General features: G+C 35.5%; 1 protein-coding gene across 1 annotated transcript in view; it reads left to right on the top strand.

Moving 5' to 3' along the window:
- Nucleotides 1-21,417, top strand: part of ABCB11 (ATP-binding cassette, sub-family B (MDR/TAP), member 11) — a 110,037-nt gene that overhangs the window by 71,785 nt on the left and 16,835 nt on the right. Inside the window, exons 19-21 of the mRNA XM_011960599.1 lie at nucleotides 3,341-3,505; nucleotides 15,623-15,727; nucleotides 15,818-15,979. Of these exons, the coding sequence (XP_011815989.1) occupies nucleotides 3,341-3,505; nucleotides 15,623-15,727; nucleotides 15,818-15,979 (432 nt within the window). The remainder of the gene's footprint in view (nucleotides 1-3,340; nucleotides 3,506-15,622; nucleotides 15,728-15,817; nucleotides 15,980-21,417) is intronic.

The following is a 21,417-nucleotide window of genomic DNA, read 5'->3' as shown; positions in this document are numbered from 1 at the left end:
ACAGAGATGGGACCCATAAAAATGGCTATCAGTATTAGTTCATTTGAAAAATCTCTGCTCCTTTGTCATAGTTACCACTTTTTATCATCAAATCTTAAAGTTATTATTAGGGCAGGAGACGTCTATTGAATGGATTGCAGAAATTAGTGTAACAAAGTATAGAAAGCAGGACCTAAGATTTGAGTCAGAGGTTATTTTTTCCTCTGGCCTACACAGAAGATGTAAGAAAGGAAACTGAGAAAAGCCCAGTGTCTAGCATTGAGCTATGAATCCATCATAGTAGATGAGCAATTTAAAATAAATCTCTTGTTGCATGTATGCAGCATGGACATAAAAATTTCATTCATTCTTTTATCCCATAAACATTGATTGTACACTATGAAGTGCAAGCTATCGCACTGGGAATGCAAAGATGAATAAGAGCTATTGTTACTCTCCCTACTATGCAGCTGCTGACAGGCACTTCTTTATATATAATTTTTAAAAAGTGCTATGCAACCTGCCACTGCTACAATAGAGGTACAAGGAAACACATATAAATTTTATAATTTTGCCTGTGAGTTACAATTTATTGTTAATGTATTAATCTTCTCTGTATGTTTAATTTTGCAAAATCAGAGAGAAAAATATTTCTTTACAGAATGACTTTAATTATATTTTGTATTGTTTTCTTTTGTTCCTCTCCTGTTCTTTTAGTAGAGATATCAAATAAAATGCAATCAAAAGTCCAATATTTAGGTACAGATTTTCTAGTTTTTGCAGCATTCAAGCTGGACAGCTGCATTTTTTCAGTGTGGGGGGGTCAAACTTTAAAGTCAAACTTTTAGTATAGAGGAACCAAAGAAAAGTATTCAAATTAGTTAATTTGTATTTCTTGTTAGTGTCTCTTGGAATGAAAACCACTAGACAGGAATTACTTTATATTGCTTTGACATGTCCTGAGTGTTGTTGTTTAGGGATAAGGATACCTTCAGGTATCAGAAGGTTGGGAAAATTTGTATCATGTCAGACCGTGGGTGGACCATCCTGTGGGGCAGTGGTTCCAGGAAATGCTGGTATTTAATGTCACAAGGAAGCTGGCAGAATTTAGTGAGTGCTAACAGTCTTCACAAGTTCCAAAGCATACCCTTTGATGGTACATACAGCACAGCTGACACATCTAAAACATACATTATTGAATCCTTGCCATTTAGTGGTAAGAGGAGCCTTAGAGTTCTCACAAACTGAACTTTGGTTACTAGAATTACCCGATGAGTATTTTTTAAGACAGAGATTCACAGTTAGGCCTACTAAATTGGAATTCTGGTGACAGAATACAGGAATCTGGTTTTTTAATCATCAACCCACATGAATCTGAGAGCATCCAGATCTGGATACTAACCACTGTCTAAAACAGTGAAGGGCTGAAATATTTTGCTCGATTGCAAGCTATTCAGTTAGTCTCACACAGTTTCATGATGCTGGTGGTATACATGTGCATCCTGAATCACAGTGTTCATATTCTTTTTTTTTGGAGATGCAGTCTTGCTCTGTCACACGAGCAGCCTGAACCAGAGACAAAGGACTTTATTACTCATAGCAATAGCAGTAGCCAGTGTTCAGCATTTGCACTGGCTCCCAAACCCAACCCCTAGCTCCCACGAGGCAATGCAAAGAGGGCCAGATGATACCAACAAATGAAGTGAGTGTTTTAAACGAGAGGAATCCTGGGCTTGAGGAGCTTGACTCTTTCATAATAGGCAGATGGGGACAGTAAGGTTTGCACTGCACTTAGGATGAAGACACCTTCTTTGTCGTACAAAACTGTTTGCTATACAAATACCCTTGAAAACATAATCTGAATGAAGGCAATCAATGCCTCTGTTCACAAGATGTGCAAAAACATGGGAGACTCAGAGAGATTGTTTCCCCAGAATAACTTAGTCCAGGTCTCTCGTTTTAAGGATGAAATAACTGAGGTCCAGAGAGCTAGAGCACTTGGTGATATACTTTACTGGTGGCCACGTGGGGCTTGTCCAAGAGCTCCATTTTTTCTATGCCTATTACACTCACACTTTCCCAGGTACCCTTCCTCCTTTCTGGCATAGGTTGCCTAGAGCTAGTAAGCTGTCACAGGTGAAATAATTGAACAGAAGGACCTGTTGCATGAGTGAACAGTAATGACAAAGTACAAATGGTGAGAGCAGGCCAAGAGAGAACTTGAAGTGGAGGCAGTACCAAATTCATCAACAGCCCAAGTTGCCTTCCCTCATTTTATTTGACTTGCAACTGTAATGAAATGGACATGACACCAGACTTTCATTTAAATTGAATGTGGTCTTTGACTTTGTAGGCAAAGGGAAAATTTTTGAGGATCCTTGCTGTTGTCTATCCCTGCCATTCAGCTCCCTAAAAGATAAATTACTGTGTTAATGAAAGAGAGCACTAATTACGCTTTATAGTCAATTTGCTATAGATATTTTTAGTAAATGTTAATAGAAAAGCTTTTAAAAATCAATACAAATCTATATAAGCTACCTAAAATCCTTTTTCAAAGTGGGTAATAAATTTATCAAATTAATGAATTAATTACCCTTAAGACCAAACATGAGTAGTATCCATAGTAAGGAAAAATTATGGCCAAAAAAGACAACGGAGGTCCATGTATAATATTTGCCTTCGAGAAGATAAAAATTTGCTAGCTGTGACTTCAATGGCAACTAAAGAAAAATGCTGATTAATGTTCACTCTGTGTGAAGAAATGTGCAATTTAGAAATTCAATGGAGTACTACTTACCTCTGGGTACTAATTAAGGAAAACCTTACTGAAAACATCTCAATGATAACTGTTGACACCACTTAATATATTTTTAAAATTATTTTGTCTTTCTTACTTCAGATATACTGCCTGCCTTAGCGCTTTAACCAGTTACTACATTATAGAACCTTGACATTTATTTAAAAAAAATGAAAATTTCACAAGTCCTCACAGGTATAAATATAACTTTGGCAAAGGTTTTCTTTTTTTAATGGGAGTTATTTTTCTCCAAGATCCAACGTATTTATTACTCTCTGAGAGTTAATACACATGTAATAATGAAATGAGAACTATAAACTCACCTTCAAATGAGTATTCGCTCAGTTCAGTTTTTATTCAGCCACAGCAATAGTTTTGTTCAAAACTGTTCCTCAAAAAATAACAAACCGCCACATCCCATAGACATTTGAGGTCACTCATAACTAATCACACTATGACCCTTAAATCTGTGAATGCCAAAGGATCTGCTGCAAAATGTCTTGAGCACATGCAAAATGTCGTGAGTACATTTAGATGATTAATATAACCCTCTCTCTGCTCAAGGACGAGGACATTCCTGTGCGGGAAGAAGTTGAACCTGCCCCAGTTAGGAGGATTCTGAAATTCAATGCTCCAGAATGGCCCTACATGCTGGCAGGGTCTGTGGGTGCAGCTGTGAACGGGACAGTCACACCCTTGTATGCCTTTTTATTCAGCGAGATTCTTGGGGTAAGTATACAGCTGGACTAGCTTTCTTCTCATGCCTTTTATTTTATTCTTTTGATAAGTCTGCTCTTTGTTTTCATATATTTAGCTCTTTTCTGTTAGTTCATTTTTCTCATGTCTAAAGAATGAAAAATTTCCTGAGCCTCCATCACACAGAAGGTAAGAAGGCAAAGCTGAGAACTCTCATTTGGGCTGGCAGAGCACTCACAGAGTCATTGTGCCTATACATATATATAAAAAAATGGTACTGCCACTGAAAATTTTGTGTTAGAAGAGGGCAATTTTTCTAGTAATATATATCAAGCCTAATCAAAATGCAAAGTGGATTCACTGAATAATACAAAAGGATTTTACGGAAATTTTGATCTTGCTGAACAGAAGAGGTACAAAGTTTGACTTATATAGCAGGTGTTAGTGTTTGATATATAATTCTCCATTGATTGCACTATTGAAATAGGAATGTGGATAGGAAGCAGAAAAAGAAAGAAGTAAAATGAGGCATGGTTGAAAACTAAGTTTATTCCAATTTTTTACTTCCTAGAATTTCTTATATTCTCTATCTGACTTTATTGCTGTAATCATGGTGATAATAACTATTAACATGTATTAGGCAATATCTAAGCACTTTATGTACAATAGTTCATTTAAGTTTACTAACAACCATCTAAGGTAGGTATGCTTATTATTTCTATTTTACAAAGGAGCAAACCAAGGCACAGAGAGCTTAGGCTAGCAAGTGGTGGAGTTGGGATTCAAATTCAGTGAGTGTAACTGTAGAGCCAGGTTCTAGTAAAATCTTGTCATTGCAAGATTAGTTATCAAAATTTGATCATGGAAACAGTACTGAAAGATGACTGACTAGATGCAGGTAGTATGTGCATTCACCATGAAGAGGAATCAGAATAGTAAATAGATACTTACATTTAGAACAGATTACCTGGGCTAGAATATTAGGATTCACCAAACAAGGGATGGGGAAGCACCAGGAATAAGAAAGGAGAGGATCTGAGGCAGCTTACCCAGTTGGGGACTGCCTGAGAGCCACAAGAGGCTTTTGGATATGGGCAAACAGTAAGAGACAAACCCCCCAGGGTTCCAAAATGGGCTTTTACAATCTTGGTTATGGGATAAATTCTTGACTCACTAGGGCCTTTTCCCTGACATGAAGAACTGCCTAAAGATTCCACAGAGATGTTGCTCCAAAAGGGAAGCCCACACAGAATCACACAGACATGAAGTCCTGGAGCAGCCTCAGTCAGGCATCATTTTGAGGGTCTAGATACCGGGAATATACAAACACGCACTTACTCTGCGCTGCTCCAAGGAGAGAGAGAGGAGACTAGATACTCACATCACCCCTGGGAGGATCCCTGCCACCCTGCTGTGGTCTACTGTTGAGACTGAGTCATAAACAGACTCAGAGTAGTATCATACAAAGATCACACTATGGCATGAACCCAAAATCAAAGCCAAAGTATTTTTTAAAAATCTCCCCTACAAAAGCAAATTCAAAAATTGGAACAAGCAACTGATACATCAGATACACAGATATCAATGGAAGGACATAGGAAACATGAAAAAGCATGGAAATATGACACCACCAAAGGACCACAACGTGTCCAGCAACTGATGATGGTTTGGCTTTGTGTCCCCACCCAAATCTCATACCAAATTGTAATCCCTACACGTTGAAGGAGGAACCTGGTGGGAGGTAATTGAATCATGGGTGGGTGGATTTCCCCCTTGCTGTTCTTGTGATAGTGAGTGAGTTCTCATGAGATCTGGTGTTTAAAACTTTGTAGTCTTCCCCCTTCGCTCTCTCTTCCTCCTGCTTTGGCCATGTGAAAACATGCCTTGCTTCCCCTTCACCTTCTGCCCTGATTGTAAGTTTCCTGAGACCTCCTCAGCCATGTGGAACTGTGAACTGATTAAACCTCTTTTCTTCATAAATTACTCAGTCTCAGCATCAGCGTAGCCTGGATGTGAGACATGGAGTCAAAAAAGATCATTTTGGAGCTTTAAGATTTAATGACTGCCATGCTGGGTTTTGGACTTGCATGAGGCCTGGAACACCTTTGTTTTGGCCAATTTCTCCCTTTTGGAACAGAAACATTTACCCAGTGCTTGTACCCCCATAGTATCTTGGAAGTAACTAACTTATTTTTGATTGTACAGGCTCATAGGTATAAGGGACTTGCCTTGTCTCATACGAGACTTTGGACTTAGACTTTTGAGTTAATGCTTAAATGAGTTAAGACTTGGGGGACTATTGAGGAGGCATGATTGTGTTTTGAAATGTAAGAAGGACATGAGCTTTTGGAGAGGTCGGGGCAGAATGATATGGTTTGGTTCTCTGTCCCCACCCAAATCTCATGTCAAATTGTAATCCCCACATGTTGAAGAAGAGAACTGGTGGAAGGTGACTAGATCATGGAGGAGACTTCCCCCTTGCTGTTCTCATAATAGTGAGTAAGTTCTCACAAAATTTGATAAAAGTGTGTAGCACTTACCCCTTCACTCTTTCTTCCTCCTGCTTTGGCCATGTGAAGATGTGCTTGCTTCCTCTTTTCTTTCCACCATGATTGTAAGTTTTTCAAGATCTCCCCAGGCATATGGAACTGTGAGTCAATTAAACCTCTTTTCTTCATAAATTACCCAGTCTCAGGAATAACAGTGTGAGAACAGTTTAATACAGAACCAATCAAAAAAATTTCTTGAAATGCCTGGTAAATAATTTAAAATCTTGATATTTAAAGATAATAAAATGCAAGAGAAATCTGAAAGCCAATACAAAGAAATCAGAAAATCAATTCAGGATATGAATGAGAAATTTACCAGGGAGATAAATATGATTTTTAAAAAATAAGCAGAAATTCTAGAACAAAAAATTTCGTTGAAGGAAATACAAAATACACTTTAAGTTTAAATCATATACTAGACCAAGCAGAGATAAGAATTTCAGAACTTGAACACACGTCGAAATAATCCAGTCAGACAAAAATAAGGAAAAAAGAATAAAAAGAATGAACAAAGCCTTTGAGATGTCTTGGACTAAGTAAAGTGACTGAACTTGGACTAAATAAAGCAACTGAACTTATAAATTGTCAGTATTCCTGAAAGAGAAGAGAGATCAAAAAGTTTAGAAAACATATTTAAAGAAATTATCAATAACAACCTCCCAAGTCTGTCAAGACTGTTAGACACCTAGTTCAGGAAGTCCATTGATTCCCCAGGCAAACACATTACAAAAAGGAATTCACCATTATATATTATGTTCAGAATGTCTAAAGTAAAGTAAAAGAAAGAATTTTTAAATTAGCAAGAGTAAAGCATCTACTCATCTATAAAGGAAACTCCATCAGAATAATAGCAGACTTTTCAGCAGAAACCTTACAAGCCGGAAGAGAATGAGATGGCATTTTCAAAGTGCTGAAAAGAAAAGAAAAACTGTCAGCCAAGAATTTTGTTTCCTGCCAGAATAAGCTTCATAAGTGAAGGAGAGATAAAGCTCTTCCCAGACGAGCAAACACTTAAAAAAATTATCACCACTAGATTGGACCTACAGGAAATGCTCAAAGGGGTCTTAAACATGGAAACGAAAGGTCATTATTCACCATCACAACAACACATTGAAATATAAAACCTCACAGTTCATATAAAATAATCACACAAGGAAAAAGAGAAAACAATAAAATGGCATAACAGAATTTCATCAAACCACAAAGACAAAAAAAAAAAAGCAGAAAAAAGAGGGAAACAAATAATTTATAAAACAACTTGAAAACAATCAGCAATATGACAGGAACAAAGCCTCACATATCAATATTAACCTTGAATGTGTGACTCCTGAAAATCTGAGACAAGTCCCAGTTAATTTAGAAAATTTATTTTGCCAAGGTTGAAGATGTGCACCCATGACAGAGTCTCTGAAGGTCCTGACGACATGTGCCCACAGCAGTCAGAGCACAGTTTGGTGGTATATATTTTAGGGAGACATGAGACATCAATCAACATATGTAAGGTGAACATTGGTTTGGTCTGGAAAGGCAGGACAAGCCAAAGCAGGGAGGGGTCTTCCAGGTCATAGGTAGATAAGAGGCAAATGGTTGCATTCTTTTGAGCTTCTGATTAGCCTCTCCAAAGGAGGCAATCAGGTATCCATTTATCTCAGTGAGCAGAGGATGACTTTGAATAGAATGGGCAAGGCAGGTTTACCCTAAGCTGTTCCCGGCTTGACATTTCTCTCTAGCTTAGTGATTTGGGGGGCCCATAATTTCATTCTACAAATGTAAATGGATTAAATGTCCACTTTTAAATACATATTGGAAGAATGGATAAAAAAATATAACCCAACTAAATGCTGACTATAAGAAACTCACCTTACCCATAAAGATGCATATAGACTGAAAGTAATGGAGCGTAAAAAGATACATGCAAATGGAAACCAAAGTTGAGCAAAAATAACCATACTTATCTCAGATAAAATAGACTTTAAATCAAAAATAGTAAAAAAAAAAAAAAAAAAAAAGGACAAGGTAATTATATAATGAACATTCAACAAAACATTGTAACAATTCTGAATATATATGAACCCAACATCAGAGCACCCAAATTCACAAAACAAATATAAGCAAAACTAAAGAAAGATAGGGCAATACAATAATACTGGGGGAATTTAACACCCCACTCACACACTAGACAGATCATCATGTCAGAAAATACTCACACACTGGACAGATCATCATGTCAGAAAATTAGCAAACAAACATTGGACATAAACTGGACTTTATACCAAACTTAACAGCCATTTACAGAACATTCTACCCAACAACTACAGAATGTACATTCTTTTCATCAGCATATGGAACATTTTGCAAGATAGATCAGATATTAGGCCACAAAATAAGTCTTAATGAATTTTTTAAAAACTGAAGCCATATCAAGTATCTTCTCAGACCACAGTGAAATAAAACTAGAAATCAATACCAAGAAGAACTTTGGAAACTATGCAAATACATGGAAACTAAACAGCATGCTCTTGAACAATCACTGGGTCAATGAAGAAATTAAGATGGAAATTTTTTTGAAATGAATGAAAATGAAAACAAAACATACCAAAGCCTGTGGGATACAGCAAAAGCAGTGCTAAGAGGGAAGTTGATAGCATTAAATGCCTACATAAAAAAGTAGAAAGGTCATAAATTAACAATCTAGCATTGCACTTCAAGAAACTAGAAAAAGAACAAATCAAACCCAAAGTTAGCAAAAGAAAAGAAATAACAAAGACCAAAGCAGAACTAATCAAAATAGAAACAAAAAAATACAAAGGACCAATGAAACAAAAAATTGTTTCTCTGAAAAGATAAAACTGATAAACTGCTAGCTAGACTAATCAAGAATAAAGAAAATCCAAATAAACACAATCAAAAATGAAAAAGAAGACATTATAACAGATACCACAGAAATACAAAAGATTATCACAGACTATTATGAACACTACACTGGTAACCTTAGAGGAAATAGATAAATTCCTGGAAACATGCAACCTACCAAGATTAAATCAGGAAGAAATAGAAAACCTGAACAGACTAAAAATGAACAGCAAGACTGAGTCAGTAATAAAAAATTTCATAACAAAAAATAAAAGCTCAGGACCAGAAGGATTCACAGCTGAATTCTACCAAACATGCAGAGAGCTAATACCAATCCTCCTGAAACTATTTTAGAAATCAAAGAGGAGGGAATTCTCCCTAACTCGTTCTACAAGGCCAATATCACCTGATACCAATACCAGACTAGGACATCACAAAAACAGAAAACTACAGACCAATATCTCTGATGAACATAGATGTAAAAATCCTTAACAAAATAACTGAATCCAAGAGCACGTCAAAAAGATAACACAGCATGATCAGGTGGGATTTATACCATGCATGCAAGGATGGTTCAACATATGCAAAGCAATAAACATGACATATCACACAAACAATATTAAGGGAAAAAAAGATCATTTCGATAGATGTAGAAAAAAATTCAACAAAATTCATCATCCCATCTTAATAAGTATTCTCAATAAACTAGGCATAGAAGGAATATACGTCAACACAATAAAAGCCATAAAAACCAACAGCAAGCAGCATACTTAATGGGGAAAAGTTGAAAGAATTCTAAGAACTGGGACAAGACAAGGATGCCAATTTTCACCACTCTTATTTAACATAGTACTGGAAGTCCTTGCCAGAGCAATCAGGCAAGAGAAAAAAAAAAAGGCATGCAAATTAGAAAAGAGGAAGCCAAATTATCCCTGTTTACTGATGATATTATTTCTAGAATACCCTAAAGACTTCACCAAAAACTCTTAAATTGAGTAAGTGAATTCAGTAAACTTTCAGGATACAAAATTAATTTACAGAAATCAGTAGTGTTTCTATACACCAATATTGATGTAGTTGAGGACCAAATCATGAAGGTAATCCCATTTACAATAGCTACAAAAAAATACTTAGGAATATATTTAATCAAGGAGGTGAAAGATCTCTCTAAGGAGAACCACAAAACACTGATAAAAGAAATCATAGATACCACAAACAAATGGAAAAACATCCCATGCTCATGGATTGGAAGAATTAATAACATTAAAATGATCATACTTGCCAAAGCAATGACTGATTCAATGCAATCCCTATCGAATTACTAATGTCATTTTTCATAGAATTAGAAAAAAAAATTTTTAAATTCACATGGAACAAAAAAAAGAGCCCTAATAGCCAAAGCAATCCTAAGCAAAAAGAGCAAAGCTAAAGGTATCATATTATTTGACTGACTAAATTATACTACCAAGGTATGCAAATAGACACATAGATCAATGGAACAGAATAAAGAACCCAGAAACAAAGCCACAAAGCTAAAACCAAGTTATCTTTGAAAAAGTCAACAAAAATATTCATTGGAGAAGTGACACCCTACTCAATAAAAGGTGCTGGAAAAATTGGATAGCAGTATGCAGAAGAAAGAAACTAGACCCATACCTCTCACCATTTACAAAATTAACACAAGATAGATAGAACACTTAAACATAGACCTGAAACTATAAAAATACTAGAAGAAAACCTAGGAAAAACTCTTCTGGACATTTGCAAAGAATTTATGACAAAGTCCTCAAAAGCAAACACAACTAAAACAAAAACAGACAAATAGGACTAAATTAAACCAAAAAGCTTTTGCACAGCAAAAGAAGCAGTCAACAGAATAAACAACTTACACAATTGGAGAAAATATTTACAAACATTACATCCAACACAGGGCTAATATTCAGAATCTATAAGGAACTCAACTCAAGCAACAACCAAATAATTTCATTAAAAGGTGGGTGAAGGATATGAGCAGATATTTTTAAAAAGAAGACATACAAGCAGCCAACAAACATGAAAAAATGCTCTACATCACTAATCATCATAGACATGTAAATTAAAACCACAAAGAGATACCATTTTACACCAGTCAGAACAGCTATCATTAAAAAGTATAAAAACAATAGATGTTAGCAAAGATGTGGAGAAAAAAGAATGCTTATACACTGCTGGTGAGAATGTAAATTAGTACAACCTTTATGGAAAACAGAATGGAGATTTCTCAAAGAACTAAAAATAGAACTACCATTTCATCCAGTAATCCCACTACTGGGCTGCATTAGGGACAGCATTCTTTAGAGGGACAGATCTAATAGTATATATATCCTATTATATATATATATGTATGTACACACATACATACATATATATACATATATAGGAGTTTATATATATAGGTGTTTATAGGATATGTATCCTATTTTTTATGTATATGGGAGTAATAGGATATATATCATTTTATATATATAGGAGTTTATTAAGTATTAACTTATATGATCACAAGGTCCCATAATAGGCTGTCCACAAGCTTGAGGAGCAAGGAGAGCCAGTCTGAGTCTCAAAACTGAAGAACATGGGAGTTCAATGTTGGAGAGCAGGAAGAATCCAGCAGGACAGACAGATGTAGGCTGGGAGGGTAGGCCAGTCTCACTCCTTTACATTTTTTTTTCTGCTTGCTTTATATTCGCTTAGAGCTGATTAAATTGTGCCCAGCAGATTAAGGGTAGGTCTGCCTTCTCCAGTCTGCTGATTCAAATGTTAATCTCCTTTGCCAACACCCTCACAGACACACCCAGGGGATCAATACTTTGTATTCTTCAATCAAGTGGTCACTCAGTATTAACCATCACATAGGCATATACAAAGGGAAAGAAGTCATTATTTCAAAAATATACCTGCACTCATATGTTTATTGTCACACTATTAACAATAGCAAAGACACAGAATCAATCTAAATTTTTATCAACAGAGGATTGGATAAAGAAAATATGGTATACCATGGAATACTAGTCAGCCATAAAAAGGATAAAATCATGTCTTTTGCAGCAACACGGACGGAACTGGAGGATATTACCCTAAGTGAAATAATTCAGAAACAGAAAATGAAATGCCACATGTTCTCACTTATAAGTGAGAGCTAAACAATGGGTAAACATGAACATACAGGGTGGAATAACAGACACTAAAGACTCTGAAAGGTGGGAGGATGGGAGGGAGATGAAGATTGAAAAATTACCTGTTGGATACGATGTTCACTATTCAGGTGATGGGTGTACTAAAAACCCAGACTTCAATATGCATGTAAGAAATCTGTGCTTGTACCCCCTAAATAGACAAAATTTTTTGAAAGTTAAAAGAAGTAGTTTTAAAAAATGTGATACGTTTTCTTAGCTGAAAACAGGAGATGTTTCTTCTGAAACTGGCTCTTCTAGTTACTTACCACATCCTGTGTGCCCTGGGATCATGTCATACCTTTGTCCCGGTCTCCATTTCCTATAAAATGAAGGATTTACAAAGATGATCTCTAAGATATCTTCCAGCTCCAGTGGTCCATGAAATGGCTAAGTTAAAAAAAAAAGAAGATTCAACTATAATTGCTGTCCTTCTTGAGCACCTGCTTGGTCATTGGTGGTGATTGAAATTTTTCAGTCTTTCAATCTTCATCTCCCTCCCATCCTCCCACCTTTCGGAGTCTTTAGTGTCTGTTATTCCACCCTGTATGTCCATGTTTACCCATTGTTTGGCTCTCACTTATCTCTGTGTTTCTTCTGGTGACAACCGGAAACCTTAAGATGGACTTAGAGACTTAAGGGCTGTAGGACCAGAGTAGGCAGCATCTAGTTGATGAAATCCAAAGTCTGCTCATCGTTCTTGTTCTCACAGGGTTATATTTGCTGAGAGAACGATGCTGAACAAACCACTATTTTTCCTCTCTGGTAAAGTAGGTTGTCTCTTTGCATAATTATCATGTGTTCATTAGTAAACTCATGATGCTTTCTTCTCACAGGGTATAATTGTGGGTCTGTTTATAATTGCTCTATTTTCCTTCTGACATACCTAAAGGGTACAATATGCACATTTGGTGTATTGAGACCACACTGTGGGAATGGACCCAGCAAATGATTGGGCCTTATTAGGAGCCCAGTTGCCAATCTACCTAAGCCTCAATATACATGTAAGGCATAATTTATCTGCTTCACTTTCCCTGTGTCTATTTGACTTGGAAAATGTGCCAATGTTCCAAGCACAGCAATTGGGATGTAGCATGCTAGGAAAAAAAAATGGACGTGAGAGTCAGCCAGCTCTGGATTTGTAGCAGGTCTCTACTCTGTACTATCTGTATATTTTCTGCATATATTTGGGTGAGTGATTTATCCTTGATTAATTTCCTCATCTGTATAAGAAGCAAGAAAATCTACCTCACTGGGTTGTTTTGAGAATCATAATTCCTAATTTAAGTTAGAGCAGGTTAATCCACACATTTGGCATGTGGTACATAGCAAAAGGTTGATGAATGTTAGTTTTCTCCTTAAACAAACTTACCATTACAAAAATAGCAAAGATGTGTGCCCAAACTACAGCTAGTCAAGGAACAAAGGAATCTATGGATGGATAGCCCTATGGAGTTGCATTTCAACAACAAGAATATACAAAGAACTCGTGGAGCAGACTTTTGTGAAAAAAGATTATGGATAGAGAGATGTCCAATCTCGAATTGGACAGTTGTATGAATTTTACCATTAGCTAAATGCTCTTTTTTTAAAACACTGAGAAGGTAAGTAATGCAAAAAGCTAAAAGAGCATACCCAGAAGAAAACCACTGCACCAGAAGCCAAAAGACAGGCATCTTCTTATCCAGTAATAACCACTAACTTAATGAACTTGAACAAACAACTTGATGTTTGGGGCTTTATTTTCCATCTCTAAGAGTTAAATGGGAAATTCTGTGGTTCTACAGATCATCATTATAAAAGGTGACCTTAAGGAGGAATGGGAATTGTGGCATCGCAGTTTGGGGTTTCAGGGTAGTGATTTTAAACATCTTTATCTTTAAATTCTTGACTTTTTAGACTCTGTAAACTTACGAGTCATGCTATGCTGGGAAGAATTACTGTGCTATTTTCTGAACCCACTTTTACCAGTACTGAGCACCATGAAGGCCCTAGAAACTTTATCCTACAAACAGTAAAATTTCTTTAATTTAGAACCCCTCCTACCCACTTTGTAATTTGCCATAATTTGAACGGGTTACTTTTGCTTTACAAAAAAAGGATTTGTTAATGGAGTAGTACATATCGTTCCCAAGGAGATTTATTTGGCAAATAGTAGGTACTTAGTACATATTTTTGAATAAATGGTTTCCTTTGAGCAACTGTTTGTTGACACTATTTTAGTGACTCAAATTAATTCAGGAAAATGAATAAAGGTCTATTGTATGGCTCTCTAATGCATACTTCTTCTGACCTTCCGAGTTCCTTCACCTGGTCTGAATTAAAAAGGTTCTGTTATGCACAAAATCCATTTCACAACAAGGCAATGTCATTGGATTGTGTTCTTTCATTTTTCTTATTGCAACAAGATCCTCAGTTACTTGAACAAATGTCTGTAAATTCAGAATATGTTTGAGTATAGTTTACTAAGCATTATACACTAAAAACTCCCACTCACAATGGCCATAGTTTTTTAGGGGGTGGGAAAATGTTTCAGCTTCTGGTGAGTTAGAGGCAACAACCTCAATATCAGATGAATGAAATTTTTTTTCTCTCCTAAGGCAATTCCAGTCAATGCTTTGGTAGTTTCTTTTTTAATGATGTATATTCTATAAAATTAACTGGCAAATTACCTGAGTGAAAGTCATATTTTGTTTCATTTAGTAATTGAGAAAGACATAGGTCAAAATATTAATACTACTTTGAGTTTTGTCACAGATAACATTTCCAGATCTCAATTCCCTCCCTCCCTCCCTTCCTTCTTTCCTTCCTTCCTTCCTTCCTTCCTTCCTTCCTTCCTTCCTTCCTTCCCTTTTTCCTTCATGACTCCCTCTCTCATTGCCTCCCTGTTTGCTTCCTTTCTTCCTTCTTCCCTTCCTTCCTCTCTTCCTTCTTCTCTCCCTCCTTCCTTTCTTCCTTCTTTCTCAGCTTTATTACTTAAATGATTTAAGTCATTTCATCATCCTTTTCATCTGTGTCAATGAAAAACCAACACGATTGCCTAAAAAGGCAGAATAACAAGACAAAAATTCTATAAGTCATCACCATTGGTTTTCATTCACCAGGTTTTCCACTCCACAGAGGACTGTAGTACATCGTCATCATATTCATAGCTAACTTTTGTTTAATTACTAGCATGTTTAAAGTGGAACCATGATTTAAAAGACTTTATTTTTTAGAGCACTTTTAGGTTTACAGAAAAATTAGAGGAAGATACAGACATTTCCCCTATACCCCCTACCCCACTACACGCATAACCTCCCCCATTATCAACATCTCCCACCAGAATGATACATTTGCTACAATTAATGAACACATATTGACATATCATTATCACAGATCCACAGCTTACATTAGGGTTCACTCTTGGTGTTGTATATTTTATGAATTTGGACAGACATATAATGACATGGTAAGAAAAATTCATTTTAAACATATAAATATATTTATTTTTCTATTGTTTATAATAACAAAGTTACCTTGCTTACTATCTTTCCAAGACTTTTGCACTTCCTGATAAAGATGAACAAAGGTCACAGATCAATGGTGTGTGCCTACTTTTTGTAGCAATGGGCTGTGTATCTCTTTTCACCCAATTTCTACAGGTAAGAAATGTTATTTTTCAGTAAGTGATTTAGTTATTTTTCCTTTTTTCTCATTAAAATGTCTCTAAAATCTCCTTCTTCATGTTTTAGGGATATGCCTTTGCTAAATCCGGGGAGCTCCTAACAAAAAGGCTACGTAAATTTGGTTTCAGGGCAATGTTGGGGCAAGACATTGGCTGGTTTGATGACCTCAGAAATAGCCCTGGAGCATTGACAACAAGACTTGCTACAGATGCTTCCCAAGTTCAAGGGGTAAGCTATGGGAGGGGAAGCAGAAATGTATTAACTGCATTGGCATTCTTTTGTTAGAGCATTCTGACATCACCTGCATGTTTCCTATGGAATAGGGACTAGTGGGATGGGGATATCCTAAAGTCACATTTTCCACTGCTCCTAACACTGACAAACAGCAACTAAAGCACAGTGTTTCCCAGGCAGTGCCCAGAATCAGTGTATGGCATGTACCAAAATCTGTCAGGGTTTTGGATTTCCTCTGAGTCTAGCTTTCCTGAGACTCATTTCTGAGATTGTTTTCAGGCCCAGAGGCTCAGCTTCAACAAGATTCAATACCACCCCCCAGAGGGTGGGGGAACAGGGCAAAAGTCTCCTTACTCACACAGGACCCCAGAGTGTGGTTTAGCCTTATGAACAGAGAAGCTGTCCTGGGCAGCCTCAGCAGGAGCCCAGTCAGGAAACTGAGGGAAAGAAATGATTTTTATCTAGAATCTTGAAAGTATCAAAGAGCTGACTTTCTGATTAAGGTAGGCAGAGCTGTGGTGTGTAAACTCCAAAACCCACAGCCTTGTTCAAAGGGCTTACACACATGATGAGGCTAGACTTTTATAAAACCAGGTGTTTGGATTAAAGTGAAGAGAGCCAAATTTCCCTTCCAACATCTCTACCCACTTTCTATGAAAATTTTTTTTAAAACCCGGAACTTAAAATTATTTTAAAAAAAGAAATAATATGTTAATAAATTTTTTTTAAAACAAAAACAGAGGGAAAAAATTTTTAAGTGCAATTTTAAAACTAAACTATGGTCTGTGAGGCTCTTGGAAGAAAAAAGCTCACTGGATTGATAGTGCTGTACTGTAGCACGTCTCAACTCATAGACAGTTTAACCAAAAATACCAAAAGCGGTATGGGACAATTTCAGTGGATCATGGGATCCTTTTACTCAGGGGGAAATCCCTATAAATAGTTCGCTTTCAATTCATCTAGGCTTTTTCTGTAAGCACATGTGTTTCCCATAGACTTAGGGTTACACTCCACGTGTGTGTTGCAGTCTTTCTTTTTTGCCCTAAAATCATCTAAGGTGAACATATTTTCATCATTATGTATTCTTCTACAATAGATTTTAATTAATGCACAATACTTCATTTTCATCTACTGTCATGTCTTAAAGGATTCTCTAGTTACGTTTTTCCCCCAGGTTTTTTCCTCCTTATAAGCAATTTATATCATTTTACATTGAGCTTGCCACATCCTTGATTATTTTCTTAGTTCTCAAAATATAATCACTGAATCGATGTCTAATCATTTTGGAAGATTTTGATATGCATTGTATAACTGCTTAAAGAAAGTTTGTTCCAATTTCACTCTCATCATTGGAGTATTGTAGTCTACTCCCCTTACTCTTAAATTTAGGCTAAATAAATAAGTCATAATCTTATCTCTTCTATTTTCATGTCATTCAATCTGCAAGGAGCTTTTGAAGGTTATTTACCATCACTAGAATTCAGAGAGTAGCATCTAATTATCTTACAAACACTTATCTTTTTAAAAAGATGATTTTCTCAGAATTTTTCTAATACTTTTGTTGTTTTTTAAAAAATAAGATTGCTAGCCCAGGTCAAATTTATCTTAAGATTGGTGTGAGGTAGATTTGGCTTTGTTTACTTGAAGCTCGATAGAAAATATTCCAAAAATATTTTTTAAATATAGATTACATTTTCCACTTGTTTGAAATATTTCCTCCCATTGTGAATATTAAATTCCCATATATACTTAGAACTATTTGGAGATACTCTAGTCTGAATTGATCAATTTGACTTATTCTATTTTAAAACTTACTGTTTTAATTCATAATGTTTTTTGAATTTTTGTAGATAGATACTGAGTAGGTGTATATATTTATGGGGTACCTGAGAGATTTTGATACAAGCATGCAACATGAAACAAGTGCATTATGAAGAATGGGGTATCCATTCCCTCAAGCACTTATCCTTTGTGTTACAAACAATCCAATTACACTCTTATTTTTAAATGTATAATTAAGTTATTTACTATAGTCGTTCTATTGTGCTATCAAATAGTATGTCTTATTCATTATTTCTTTTTTTTTGTACTCATTGTTTTAATTCTTATAACTTGATACATTTTAGCATCTGGTAAGGCAAAACCCTGCACACTAATTTTTCCTCTTCAAAATTCTCTTATCTATTCCTGGTTAAATAATAATGTTAAAAATAATAATGTTAATTATTTTAATGTACTTTACACTCATTTTAATTTCTTCTTAAAAATTTATTTTTATTCTGGTCAAATTCATATACACACATACATACACAGTAGGATTGCTATTGTGGGAATACTAAATTTTCCTGAGAGACATACAAACAAGACTTTAGTTTTTAGCAAGATTCATAGTTACACTAATATGTCCCACTGTCTTGCTCACTTTTTCTCATGTATTTTTTCCACTATTTTGAATGAGATGTTTTTCTCAATTATATCTGTAAATGAGTTGAGATGAAAGCTATTAGTTTTTGTATACTTATCTTAAGGACTTTCCATGCTCTCTTGTAAGTTATAATTTTAGAAATTTAACATAGTCTACTGGGTTTTCTAGATATATAATAAAAGGCCAGATATAGTTCTGAGATATTACAGGTTTGGTTTCAGACCACCACAATAAAGAGAATATTGCAATAAAGCATGTCACACTAATTTTTTGGCTTCCTACTGCATATAAAAGTTGTGTTTTACACTATACCGTATTCTACTTACTATGCAATAGCATTATGTCTAAAAATAAACAATGTACATATCTTAATTTATTAACAGCAACTGACTGATCACGGTGGTGGTTGCTGAAGGTTAGAGTGGCAATATCTTATAAGACAACTGTGAAGTTCGCCTCATCAATTGACTCTTCCTTTCATGAAAGATTTATTTGTAGCATGTAATGCTGATTGATAGTATTTTACCCACAGTAGAATGTCTTTCAAAATTGGATTGCGTTCTCTTAAACCCTGCTGCTACTTTATCAACCAAGTTTATGTAATATTCTAACTCCTTTATAATCATTTCAATAATGTTCATAGTATTTTCTCCAGGAGTGGATTTCATCTCAAGAAACCACTTTGCTCATCCATAAGAAGCAACTGCTTATCCATTCCAATTTTATCATGAGATTGCAGCAATTTAATGCAGCACATCTTCAGACCCCACTTCTAATTCTAGTTATCTTGCTATTTTCATGACATCTGCAGTTACTCCCTCTGAAGTCTTGAACCCTCAAGTCATCCGTGAGGGTTGGAATCAACTTCTTTCAAGCACCTATTTATGTGGATATTCTGACCTCCTCCCATGAATCACAAATGTGTTTAATGGCATCTAGAATGGTGAATCCTTTCTAGAAGGTTTTCAATTTACTTTGCCCAGTTCCCTCAGAGGAATCACTGTGGCAGATGTAGCCTTGTAAAATGTTACTTCTTAAATAAAAAGTCTTCAAAGTGAAAATTACTCACTGACCCATGGGCTGCAGAATTCATGTTGGGTTAACAGGCATAACAACATTCATCTCCTTGTACATCTCCATCAGAGCACTTGGGTGACTAGGTGCGCTGTCAATGAGCACTAATATTTTTGAAAGCTATATTTTTTCCTGAGCCGTAGGTGTCAACAATGGCTTAAAATATTCAAAAAACTGTGTTTTCAACAGATGTGCTGTCATCCAGCCTTTATTATTCTATTTATAGAGCATAGGCAGAGTAGATTTAGCATACCTTTTAGGGGCCTAGAATTTTTGGAATGGTAAGCTTCAACTTCAAGTCATCAGCTGCATTAACCCCTAACAAGAGAGGCAGCCTGCTTTTTGTAAGTTTGAAGTCAGGCATTGACTTTTCCTTTCTAGATATGAATGTCCTAGATGGCATCTTCATATCATCAATAAAGAAGAAAGTGAAGGTTCACTTCACTTTCACTTCACTTGCTTATTATTTGTGTGTTCACTGGAATAGCACTTTTAATTTCCTTCAAGAACTTTTTTTTTTTTGCATTCACAGCTTGACTACCTGTTCAGCGCATGAGGCCTAACTTTTAGCCTGTCTCAGCCTTCGACACACCTTCGTCACTGAGCTTAGTCATTTCTAGCTTTTGATTTAAAGTGAGAGATGTGTGACTCTTTATTTCACTTGAACACTTAGAGGTTATTAATTGGCCTAATTTCAATATTATTGTGTCTCAGATAATAGGGAGGTCTGAGGATAGAGAGAGAGACAGAGACAGAGAATGGCAAGTCAGTGGAGCAGTCAGAACAAACACATTTATTGAATAAGTTTTCAGTCTTATTTGGGCGTGGTTCGTGGTACTCTAACACGAATACAATGATAATGCCAAAGATCACTGATTACAGGTCACCATAACAGATATGATAATGAAAAAGTTTGAATATTGTGAGAATTACCAAAATGTGATGCAGAAACATAAAGTGAGCACATACCATTGGAAAAATGGCACCAATAGAATTGCTCTGCATATGCAGGGTTGCCACGAGCCTTCAATTAGTAAAAGTCACAATAACCGCAAAGCAAAAAATGCAAAAAAGATCATTTTATCTTTTTTTCATGTTTATACTGATATTATTTTATTTTCTTATTATATTAGCTAGAGCTGATTGAGAAATAAGAGTGGTAGTAGAGGGGATTCTCTCAAGCAAGACAAAAACTCAAAACTACGAAGTAGACGTGTTGGACTTCATAAACTCAAAACTTTTATATAAACAAATGATAAACTAGAAAAACATTTATAATGAATAGTAATATCCCTCATATAACCATATTATGTGTAGTGTTCCTAAAACCATCATGAATGATATTCATGAGGATGGGGAATAACTGACACTCTCATACAATGTACAAAGTTTTTCAATGTTTTTTGGAGAGTAATAGTAAATAGTAGTAAGCAAATGTTTTGGAGAATAATAGTAAATATTGATATCCTCCCCAAAAACTTTAGAGTTGCTTTTCAAGTATTCTGTAATGCCTGACAGTCCTTGCCAACCAGAAATTCTTTTTTTTTTATTTATATACTCTTTGACCAGAATTCTCATGAGTGAATTCCTTCCTATTGTGTAAGAATGTGTGTTCAAGGATATTTATCATTTTTTATATTAACCAAAAAATTAATAAAATTCCCCGGAAACTACCCAAATATCCAACAACAGGAAAATAGCTGAATCAATTATGATACATTTATACTAAGGAATATTACACAGCTATTTTTTAAAGAGTTCCTGTATATTGATGTGGAAGGATAGTTAAGTAACATTGATAAGTAAAAAAAGGCAAAGTACAAAGTAATATGTAGAGTATGAGTCCATTTTGTAAAGAAAAAAATAAATATATATGTATATATTGTTAAATACGTATGTTTTGTTTGTGTCTTAGGCTGTATTATTTTTAATT

Source organism: Colobus angolensis, unplaced genomic scaffold, assembly GCF_000951035.1.
Source record: "Colobus angolensis palliatus isolate OR3802 unplaced genomic scaffold, Cang.pa_1.0 Scaffold517, whole genome shotgun sequence".
Classification (NCBI taxonomy): Eukaryota; Metazoa; Chordata; class Mammalia; order Primates; family Cercopithecidae; genus Colobus; species Colobus angolensis.
Note: the sequence above shows the minus strand (reverse complement) of the source record. Positions and strands in the feature narration are given on the sequence as shown.